General features: G+C 42.5%; 1 protein-coding gene across 2 annotated transcripts in view; it reads left to right on the top strand.

Annotated features, from left to right (window-relative positions):
* Positions 1–12,175, top strand: part of exoc4 (exocyst complex component 4) — a 139,429-nt gene that overhangs the window by 84,186 nt on the left and 43,068 nt on the right. The window contains exons 12-14 of one of the 2 annotated variants that reach the window (XR_012592582.1): positions 980–1,082; positions 2,156–2,409; positions 3,868–7,823. Coding sequence is in view for 1 of the 2 variants with exons in the window: in XM_074624836.1 (XP_074480937.1) it covers positions 980–1,082; positions 2,156–2,272 (220 nt within the window). In the remaining variant the exon portion in view is untranslated. Of the gene's footprint in view, positions 1–979; positions 1,083–2,155; positions 2,410–3,867; positions 7,824–12,175 lie in introns of those variants that run through there. The other variant, XM_074624836.1, reaches the window with a different exon arrangement.

Below are 12,175 nucleotides of genomic sequence, written 5' to 3'. Positions count from 1 at the left end.
ATCTCCGCTGATCTATACTTCCTGCATAGACTGCGTGTCCAGTGGTTGTCTGCAATGCTGCAGCCTCTTGGTTCTGACTCCCAACTGCACTGTTACCAAGCGATGGAGTCTTCCTCCTGCTTTTTTAACAAATGGGCTTTGTCCAACCGAATCACCATCTATAGTCGTCATCTTCGCAGCTTGACTCCTGTGTTATTCCCAGTTTTTCACGATTCTCTCACATAAAACCATTTTTCTTTTTCTCCGTACTCTCTCTTCTCTAAGTTTAGGTCATATATATATTACAGGTCTTGTAGGTCAAAGAATTCTTTTTGATTTATTTGTGCATTTATATGTGCCGAGCGCTTGAGGAGGCACTCGCTCTTGCATGGTTCGCCCTGTGGTGTGTGTGAGACGAGGCCAGTGACCAATGATTCTCTGACAAACGAGGTGTGTATGCGCCTCTCTTCCAGCCCATACATTACTGTCTGACCCTATCTGACCAAGCAGACACCAGCTTTCTGGGGGGATTTCAGAGAGCAGCAGGCGTACTGAAGCTCTGATCGTTTCCTATCATTAACGCTGTAAAAAGCTCCGGTATTTGCAGTTATTTTTACCATAAAGTTTATTTTCACAGAGAAGCTGTATCACTGCTGCTGCTGCACACATCTCACATCTGAGAGTTTAGTATAACTAACGTTTAATGGCGCCGAGCAGCTCCACCGCAGCACTTTTGCGTTAACTACCTCGCTCATAGACACTTTGATAGTCGTACAAAGCTTCCCAAAATGAGTTCCCACGGCAGATCTTACCCTTCACGTAGCTGTTGGACTCGTTGATGCAAGGTTGCTGTGTTGCTGCTGGTCACAAGCCTGTGTCTCATTGCTCCTGTGATAACATTTCAAACATTGTGTCGGTGAATTTGCCTCCGCTCACAGGGTGGTGTTATGATGCTAGCTATATCCTCGCTGTTCTAAATGTTTGTTTTGTTTCTGTTCAGGTTCATTCAGGAAATAGAGATGAACATGGGGCCGGGCCAGGCCAAGCAGTGCCAACTCCGAGCCTTCCTCACTTACTACATCAATGACCTCTTCCTCAACCAGGTTAGTGGAATGAAAATCGATGCCTCATATACTGTCTGACAGAGGCACATCAGCACTTTCCCAGAAAATAACATTTTTCAACTTAAAAAACTACTTTTTGTACTATATTAGATATTAAAAAAAAAATCCACTGACGCAATTGTGGAGCTTTTAAAAGTCAATAAGCCTAAATGTTGTAATGTACCCTTTCAGGACTTCTCAAAATTGCTAGGAGTAGATAACACAATGGCATATTACAGGGGACCATTGTACTACTTAAAGGGATGGTTTGGGTGTTATGAAGTAAGGTTGTATGAGGCACTTATCCATAGTCAGTGTATTACATACAGTAGATGACAGTCCGGACGCTCTCTGTTTGGAGAAGCAGACAGGAGTTACCGCAAAGAAGCAAAGCAATGTACGGCTGAGGACGGGGCCGGCAGCAAAACGTATTTTAGACACCTAAAGAAAGGCCCACCTAAAAAATGTTATAGTTTTTTCATGTGGCTAATTTACGTTTTGCCGCCGGCCCCGTCAATATTACCTCATAAACGTCCTGTTTTTACCCAACTACACTTTCATTTCCGAGCTGATGACTCTCCATAGGTAGCCACCTACACTAAATAGCCAGAGGATAGATAGATAGATTGCTTCCTGTGTGTGATACAGATATTCTGCATAACATAAAACACATCTGCATCTTTTCATGTGTGTTGTTTGTTTGGTTTTAAAGCTGCTTTAGTATAATTAATGTAAACTTCTGCTTAATTCACCCTCAGGCTTTGACCCTCAGGCATTATCAAGACATTTTTTAAGCGGCTTAAACAATGTGTTTTTTTTTTTTTTCCAGACGGCCATCTGGAGCTGAGCAATGTTTTGCATGAAATATTAGAAACTGCTTTGAATTAAAATGACTTTGGTTTGCTCTTATGGGAACACCATTGTCACCTTCTGGAAATGTCAAATCAAACACATAGGAAAATAACTGAAAACAAGCTGATTTTCTAAACACAAAAGAGTTCTTCAGTACTGTAGATTTATTCTATTTAACATGTAACCCATTAAATGTAAACCTTTGTCACTTGAACCATCAGGTGCGAACGGAGATCAACAAGGAAATTAATGCCGTGAGCAAGGCAGCCGACCCCTTGAAGATCCTGGCCAACGCTGATACCATGAAGGTCCTGGGCGTCCAGAGACCCCTGCTGCAGGTGAGGGACATCCAGCATATACTATAAATTCTCAAGACAGCAAATATAACACTGTGTAGCATATCCACATGTGAGCAGTTAAAGAGGATTAAAAAAAAAAAAAACACTGCCTGTTTGTTTGGCACCAGTTCCCCTTTGTACCCCTGTTCAATGGAGGAGGGCTCTCTCGAGTACGCTCACCTTGCAGTTCTCTGTGATCTCACTTGGTTCAGGGGCAGACACACACACACACATACACACACACACATACACACACACACACACACACACACACACACACACACACACACACACACACACACACACACACACACACACACACACACACACATACACATACACACTTACACACTTTCACCCTCTCTCTTTTTGCTCTCAGATCGTTATGCCCACCCTGCCACCTATCTCACAGGATCATAATTGCGGCTGAAATAGCGCTTGATCTTTGAGTTTGCGGTTATATAGCTTCACACACACATACGTATGTCTACGTGCACATCACCCCCACCCTCATCCACCTCCACTGGCTCCCGGTCAAGTCCCGCATCGCCTACAAGATCCTCCTCCTCACCTACAAATCCCTCAATGCCCTGGCTCCTCAGTATTTATCTAACCTCCTCCACCCTTACACACAGCCCCGGAACCTTAGATCCTCAGGCACGGGTCAGCTCTCCGTCCCTCACACAAGAATGCGAACTTTTGGGGACAGAGCCTTCAGTGTGACAGCCCCCACACTTTGGAACTCTCTCCCCATAGAGCTCCGCAACGCACCATCTCTGGACACCTTCAAAAGACTCCTCAAAACCCACCTCTTCACCAAGGCCTATGGCCCCCAGCTTCTGTTACATTTGTTGTGTTTATTTATGTCTTTGTTAAGCGTCCTTGGGTTTCATGAAAGGCGCTATATAAATCCAAGCTATTATTATTATTATTATTATTATTACGTGAGAATCATTATTTCCCTTGAAAATGGTCAGTTCACTCCAATCACATAAAAAACACATTTCCTCCCTTTCTTCTACTCGTATTTTACAAAGCAGATTTTGTTTATTGTGTGATGATATTTTCAGATATCCACCTCTGAACTGTGTGCTGCCTCCCCAATACAACAGAGGTGAATTGCATTTCACTTGTGCTGCACAAAATTACATTTAAAAAAATGGATCCAAAGAAGCAGTCCAAATGAAAACTGTTAAACGTAGCTGTGAACTACAAACTTCACCAAAACATTAACTGATACTGACTGCCTCACCGCCTGCACCACATTTAACCACAGGCTCATCTTGCTTATTTTGGCAGCCTTTCTCATTCAACACAGACTCATGGCAGGTTGAAGATTACAGCCGTGCCAAAGTCAAGATCCAGACAGTTGGCAAGATTTTCTATGTCTCAGCTGTCAGATATTTAGAATTTTTGGTGGTGTGTGTGGCGCTTTCCTCAAAATGTATGCTTCTCATATGTGTGATGTGTTTGTCCGTGCAGTTGTCAAGGAAGACAGTGTCCCAGAGAGGTGGTTTGTCTGTGCGGTGGGTGTTTGTGTAGCAGACCTTGGATATACGTGTGTGTGTGTTTTGCTGTGTGTTTGTTTCTGTCAGAGCCTTCCTGTCTGTGTGTGCCTGGTTCTCTTACAGGGAGGGAACAGCGGTGGCAGATCATTACAGAGCGAGAGACCGTGGGCGTTTGGAGTTCAGCAGGGTTTGTTTACGGCTCGGGCCCCTCCTTAACGAGCAGTGCAGCATCTTGCTAATTATGCTGCTGTGGCTAATGAGCCTTTCTGCTGATAGTGGGGAGTGCAATAAAACACTCCTTTTGTTTGGGCTTTTTGCCTTTTTTAATTGGGCTAAATAAAAGAGCTTTGCGCGCTTCTTCTCCTGCCATTCACATTCTGAGGTCAGGATGGCATTTGTGTGTGTTTTCGCGACTTTTGTTTTTCATGTGTGTGTTTGTATCCAGTCTGTTTCGCTCTACCTGTGTGTGTGGTTGCGTTTTTTTGGGTCTCCAATTTGAGAGCGTTCCCGCTGTTTGATGGCCTTCATCCACAGTGTCACTGTTATGGCAGACTGCTCTCTGCCTCAGTGTGTAGTTTATATTCATTTAGTTGTCATGAGAGCTTTTGATAAAGGGGGTTTGACACCTTTTTATCTTGAGAGTATAAACTAAAGTATGTTTTTGAATTGTTTTTTTTTGCTGTCAGGAGCTTCTAACTGGCCAGGTGGTGAATCTACCGACGCTGTGACTGCAATGGATAATTAAAGATTATACTATATAATGGTTGCAAGAGTATCCAATAAGGGAGCAGATGTGGTTGTGTGTGTCTGTGTGTGGGTTTTGTCCACATATCTATGCGGGAGTGTGAGCATGATCGTGTGCACACATTTACTGTATGTGCTCCCTTTAAGTGCCATGACGCTTCCCGTGCCAGGTGTTATCAGAGGGAGACACACACCGCTGGCATCAGAGCCAGAGAGAGAGAGAGAGAGAGAGAGAGAGCTCAATACTGCTACACCACATTAAACACACTCTCTCATACACCTTGGCTGGTGGAGCCACATACGGGGAACCATAGGGGGGCCACATTTTATAGACGCATCTGCTCTCTGCGACCACTGAAGCACACATTGATGATGTGTGCAGTGGTTCGAGATTGGGAGGAAGACATTAGCGTTAGGCATGTGTGGTTTGTATGTTCTGGAATAGAGCTGAGGAGTTTAGAGCCAAATGGAAATGTAACGGCGCCCATGCATATGCCAGTGCACATAGATGTTTTTTTAAAAGTCCCATATTGTAAAAAGTGAGATTGTTTTTACTATAAAGCAGGTAAGTGCTATATAGATACTGTGAAAGTATCAAAATGCTAAATCCATGGAGAAATACACACACCCCGAGTTCAGAAACTGTGCTTTAAACAAGCCGTCAGGATTTTCGTACATTTGTGATGTCACAAATACACAATATATCTGGACCATTACACAGTTTTTTACGTAAACATTCTAAATGTGTCCCAGTTTATTTCCAGTTGCAGTGCAGGGTTGCGTCCGAAATTCCATACTATCATCCTATTTAGTACGCTAAAACAGTATGTGAGATTTTATAGTACATCTGAAACCTTAGTGTGAAACCAATAGTACACAACTTGCATACTATTTCTGATTCTCACCAACCGTCGTTTTGTTCACATGAGGTTGGCTACGGGTTACCATGGTTACACATCTCCAACCTGCAAGGAGGCTCTCAGGAAGTGACGACGTAAATTATTGCTCAGCGCGTCCGAAAAGATACAATACTACTGTTTATTCACACAAAAGTATGTTGAACGATAGTACACATATTGAGTATGTAGTGCATACTATGCAATTTTGGACGAAGCCTATGTGAACGACATCAGCTGACAGGAAGTAAACATGGACCCAAGATGTTGCCTAGCAACATAATTCCATTTAAATGTGCTAAATGTGACAGTATGAGGAAATTAAAGTTTTTTTTTGAACATTAAAGCATGTAAACATGTTCTAGTAGAAACCCAAAATACAAGTATGAACCTGAAAATGAGCACGATATGGGACCTTTAAAAGTCACGGATACACAGTAAACCATCACTCTATTCTATCGCTGCTTTTGCATATACCTGCATATACCTATATCTACATGAAATTTAGATTATTTTCTGACCCTCTGCTGTATGATTATATCTGGTCTATTTTTGCAACCTCCTCGCAGCATGAAGAGAATATTTATAGATGCATTTCCATAGCATTAACTTTTGGAGTGGACGCATATTATTAAATGTTATATGAGTTCTCTGACCCCTTCGTCAGTGATATCTCACCTTTAGAAATGGACAAAGTGACTTTGTGGAAACACCGCACAGGGGTCAAGGTGAATATCACGCCTTAGGTTCGCCTAAACAGCCCATAATAAGCAATACACATGCAGTCTGGGCATAGGTTAAATAAATAATATCGATATGGGCAATGATTTGCCTATCACTATGCGCCAGGGGTGTCAAGTACTGCATTTATGTATACATATATTACATATAATGATATGATTATGAGGCTGACACTGGCTATATATTGTCCACTCGGCGTATGAGATAAGGGCTGACTGGGACGGTATATAGTTCAGTGGGAAAGGTTAGCGTCCGTTCACGTGTCTGTCTGTGTGATAGCGTATAGCCTGGGCTGATAAGTCTCTGGAGGAGCAGTGGTGTTAATGAAAGGCAACCAAGAAGCCACGAATCAAAGCCTTCTTTATTTTTATTTCTTTCGTTTTTTTTGCTTATTTGATATCTGGCTTGCTTGATGTCTTTGTTGCTCCCTTCCTTTCATCTATTGTGACCAGTTATTCCCATTTTATTTTTGCTTTTTCTTTCCTTTTTTTTTTTTTTTTTCTTTTCACGGCGCTGAACTCCAACAGTATAGTAACACACCAACATATAGCCCGAGCAGCGCGATGCTATCTGTCCAGCTTTGGTGTTGCCACTGATTGATTCATTTAATTAGAGTTAGATCGAGGGAAAACAGAAGCGGGGGAGAGAGAATAGAAGAAGAAAGTAGGATAGGGAGGGTATGGTCACTCTGCTGGATAGCTCTGGAGATTGGCTCCATTAATCTTGGTAGACCCCCCCCCCCCGCCACCCCTATATCCCTCTTTACACGCTCACTTCGTGACACACTAACATACAAGCATACACACAATGCAGCTTCACACAATGAGACGAACCCACCGAAAACAACAAACCACACTTCTCCGTGCAGACCCCGAGCCGACCCCCGCGCGCCCACTCGTACGCCGCGCATGTGTTTGTGAGGGGGTCCACGAGTGCCGATTAATTGTTTGCGTCCTGCTTGTTTACTTCATCAGCCAAGACCACACCAGAGCCATAATTACATTGGCGCCCTCTTTCCAGCTAAAGTATCATTCAGCTTCGTCCCCGGTGTCTCCAAACAATAGCCGCTAACTAGTCCTTTTGTATTTGTGCAGTAAGTGTCCCTGCATTCATTATTCATACATGTATTTGATTGTTTTTCGGGGTGTTTGTATGCACACAAAACTTGCGCGAGAGCCACATAAAGACTGATTTCATTCACTCTCCGTCAGCCGCCAGAGCGCCTCGCTGTATTGCAGATGCTGCCAATGGCCTGCTAATGACGTTGACCTTTTAAATTTCATATTCACACGCAGCTTTGCGAGAGAGGAGAGGAAACAGACATACACACACATACGTATACACGTGTTGCTCGCGCATGCACACAAACTCGCAGAGAAACTGTAATGACACTGACCTTTTTATTTGTGATGATGTGTGTAGGCAATGTTTATTTGCGGGGGGCTGATCGCTTCCTGTTGATTGGCTCCCCACCATCACACACACGCATACCCACACACACACACACACATACAGAGTGCAGATTAGAGCATGGGGAGGGGGCTTCTCTTTATTAAGGAGACTCTCTGCTCCCATCAACAGACACAGCAATCACAACACAATACACCTGTTAGCTGCATCAGACGTGCCCTGTGATTGGGACATAAGTGGGAGTAGGAGGAAGGAGGAGAGAGGGGTGTTAGGGTGGTTTGTGTATACACACACATGCACTACCCCCACACAGGTCGACACGCACCAGAAACAAAACCAAAAAGCCATTCCTGTGTTTATTACTAAAAAGAGAATCTCAGCGAAACCGCACAAACAGCCTTTTTAATTCAGCTGGAATCGGCCCTGTTCGCCATAAAATAAATATTCTAAATGCTTTTCCATTTAGTCCAAATGTTTTCTGGAGCCCCTCCACTACATTATCGGTCATGAAATGGATTGCGCCTAAGCATCCAGTTGACAATTTTACAGCTGTTAAGAATTATCAAGGAATGAGGCACCTCCAATAAAAAATAAATAAAAATACCACTCTTACTCGCAGCAATTTTGGCTGCACTTGAAATGAGTCCTCCTCCGATCTCCTTTTTCCTCCGCCGCCAAGCCAAGAGAGACAAAGTTGTAATCGCTAAGGCAATGCGGTGGTTTCCAGAGATTATTTGAGTCTGTGTTCTCATCTTGGCCTTACTTGAACTTGCAATGATGTGCAGTATATCTCAAACTGGTCGGATCCACTCATGCTCTTTTAAAAGGTCAAGAAGAGGCTGTAGCATGAAAAGGTTTCCTGACTTTTCATTGCTTTGCTATCTTGTCCTCAGAACCTTCTCCTGAAGTCACAGCCACAAATCCTCCAGCTCTTTAGATATGGCTTTTTATGTTTGATTAATTGATATTATGATAACTTTAGTCTAGGGAGATTGGCTGAGCATACATGCTCCTTAAAAGGAACGTGGTATAGTTACACTGGCACATGAAATGCACCAAAACACTTTGAAAGTTTAACTTTTTGCTACAAATGGGAAATGCTATTTTTGACTTTTAATTGTAGCCAGTGTTTATTTTTAAAGGTACTAAAATTCAGAGGTTATTTTAGTCATACCATTGCCATATTATAGATAGATAGATAGATAGATAGATAGATAGATAGATAGATAGATAGATAGATAGATAGATAGATAGATAGTAATTTTATTGATCCCGAGGGAAATTGAAGTCCCATCACATAAGACATGTTGATTAATTTAATTGGATCTGACTCTTCGGTAACGTCGTACTTCATCTTGTCCTATTAATAGTCTCATTAATTGTGCAATTAATGAGACAATTATATACTTGAGTAATTTATTCACTTACCAGTAGATTTGTCCAGTTTCAACTGTTTTTATATGCAACACAGATTTATATTTATATGTAGGAAGTTTACGAGAGCAAATATAGCATTGAAATAATATATTACACTGTCACACATTACAATAGGGCTGCAACTAACAATTGTTTTCATTGTAGATTAATCTGTTGATTATTTTCTTGATTAATCGATTTGTTTTTTGGTCTATAAAATGTCAGAAAATGGTGAAAAATGGCGATCAGTGTTTCCCAAAGCCCCAAGATGACGTCCTCATATGTCTTGTTTTGTCCACAACTCAAATATATTTAGTTAACTGTCACAGAGGAGAAAAGAAACCAGAAAATATTCACATTTAAGAAGCTGGAATCAGAGAATTTTGATTCAATTATCGAAGTAGTCGGCGAATTGTTTCCGCTCTGCACTACAATATGTAATGGTCCTTTTTTTGGAAAGCTATTTGCTCTGGTACAATCATGTAGAAGAAGTCACTTTGTCTTCTACTAAATGGACTAAAATCCTGATGTTTTTTGAGTCTAGCTCACCTCAAAGCCTATTTTCTCCTCTGCCTCCTTTTTCTCACCGCTCAAGGTGCAACAATCCCCACCACCCACCTTCGCCTGGTTATCTCACACCAAACACATACACTCCTGAGGCTCGCACTCCGCTGCCCCTGGGCCTCCAACCTGCCCCCGCCATGGAAATGTTCTTCTCCTCACAAATGTGACACGGCTGTGCTTTGTTTACGCTGTTTATATATTTATATCGACATGATAGATATATATTATATATAATATGTGTGTGTGGAGTGAAAGAGAACGCATTTTAAACGAGCGAAGAAAACAGCCTCGCCGACGACTGCAGCCTAAGGTAGAAACAGGTTCACACCATGCAGCGCTACCCCTGACAGAGTCTCTGTGTGTAACGAGACATAATCTTTGCCTTTGGAGTGAGTGAGTTAGAGAGAGAGAAGTTGAAATGTCAGCTCTACCACAAACATGCCCTTTGGTTTTGAAAGAAGGTAGGAACGAAGGTTTTTGGCTGCGGGCGCCTGATAAGTTACAGCTCGAATTTATGGAAGCAAGTTAACGCTCTGAATTTGCAAATGAAAATCTTTGTGCTGCTGTGTGAGCACACTCGTTGTGTGTGTGTGTATGTCTGTATGTCTGTGCACATGTGTGTGTGCACCAATACAATGGTTCCATATGGGCCTAATGGGGCGCAGAGAAGAACATACTCCCCCCTTACAGAACACATTAAACTGCATTATGATATTTCTTTTACTTTCTCATACAGACTTTAATTCACTCATACAAACCAGTGATGGCCTAACTAAGTTCTTTTGATTAATAATTCAGAATACTTGATAATAATAAGGGATACATAAATATAGAAAATGCAAAGGACATCCTTTTCACATCCACCGGAATACAATGATACAATAATGGTTGTGAAAACACCAAGAGCATCATGGAGTGATTAATAAAATTGACGTGATGCGGAATCAGATCTGAACTCTTAGGTGATTCCTAGGATAAGCATATGCAGAAGCTCCATATTTCACCCTGCCTTTTGTGTTTTTTTGTGTGGGTGTGAATAGGGTGCGTGTAATATGGAAAGCCCATCTGTAATCAGCCAAGTGTGATATTGCTCCTCATCTCTCAATTAGAACACTTACAAACACTGCATTAAGCTTTGCATTAGAAGTGATGACGGCGGAGGCGAAAGAGAAGGCGTGTTCTTATAATAGCTCAATTTTTGTCCAAACAAAAGCTATATGTATATGTCTCTTTGCTACCTCAGATTTTACCCCGAAACTGATGAAAACAATGGGCTTTCTATGCAAACACAGACAATTCCCAGACCGGGCAACGCCGTGGTAGCGACCTGTCAATCACAACGTAGCCATGCCCTAAATCGTCCCCTGCTTTATGGTCTAATTTACTAAATGGTACCATAATTTACTAAATGAACATCATGCTGTATTGAAGAAGACTTGAAACTAGCGATTGAGACCATAAACTCATGTTTACAATGTTTACTGAGGTAATAAATCAAGTGAGAAGTAGGCTCATTTTCTCATAGACTTCTATACAATCAGACTTCTTTTTGCAACCAGAGGAGTCGCCCGCTACTGGCTATTAGAAAGAATGCAAGTTTAAGGCACTTCAGCATTGACTTCACTTCTCTGACCGGGCAGTTTCCCACTGGTACAAATGTTGATGAATCAAAAATTAAAATTTCCAGAGGACTGCAGTCCCAAACAGAAAGTGGTGTTTTGCAGATTAATTTAGATTTTAGCTTACCGAATGATTTCCCATGAGGATTTTGGGGTGTTTGTGTGACATTATACACACTTCAGTAGACAAAAGCACACCGCCTAGTTGTCAGAGTTTAAACAAACTAGAACACAAACCCACGCCCACGCACACACATACAAAGAAGCATGTGTCTTGGTTGAGCAGACACAGGCATGAGGGCCATCCGGCGTCCGTCAGGGGACTGTTTCTCGTCCGTGACGTTGATGAATGATCTGTCAAGACAATGTCCCACTCATGCCCCTTTTACCCCAGGAGAGGGACAGCCTGTGTGTGGGTGAGAACCGGGGGGCAGACAGAGGTTATCTTTGCATGTGTTCTTGTTTGCGTGGGTGTGTATACGCACTGCTGAGTACGTATTATTTTGGCAACCCTCGGCCAGACATGTGAATGGCATGGCAGAGGCATTACACGAGTCAGCGGTTTGGGGTCAGGGTGTGAGTGAAATGGCATGGGGTTAAACACTCTGACCCCTGCACAACCTTGAGGGGGGACCCCCACTATTTTAATGGGGAAAATCCATGATCCGTTTCCGATTCAAACCTGAGGCCCTCAGGTCACCCCCTCCACCTCGACAGCTTAAAAAACACATCACAGAAACCTCACACACAACATGCATTTATATAGTTCAAGTGTGCTTGAGTAAATAAAATGCACTTGCTCTTTGTACCTTCCTTTATACCTCAGGAGGACACTTTGCATTTCGAAAACAGAGACAACAGAATCCAGCAACACAGAGGGGTTTAGCGATTACATCCCTGCACTCTAATGTCATTCCCTGCGTTTTTGCTTTTTACTCACTCCATCAAAGGAAATAAGGACTTTTTCGCACCCGCTCAGCGTGGTTTCTGTAGTGATGACCGTGC

Source organism: Sebastes fasciatus, chromosome 23 (assembly GCF_043250625.1).
Source record: "Sebastes fasciatus isolate fSebFas1 chromosome 23, fSebFas1.pri, whole genome shotgun sequence".
NCBI classification, from domain to species: Eukaryota; Metazoa; Chordata; class Actinopteri; order Perciformes; family Sebastidae; genus Sebastes; species Sebastes fasciatus.
This window is presented reverse-complemented; position numbering and strand designations above follow the sequence as displayed.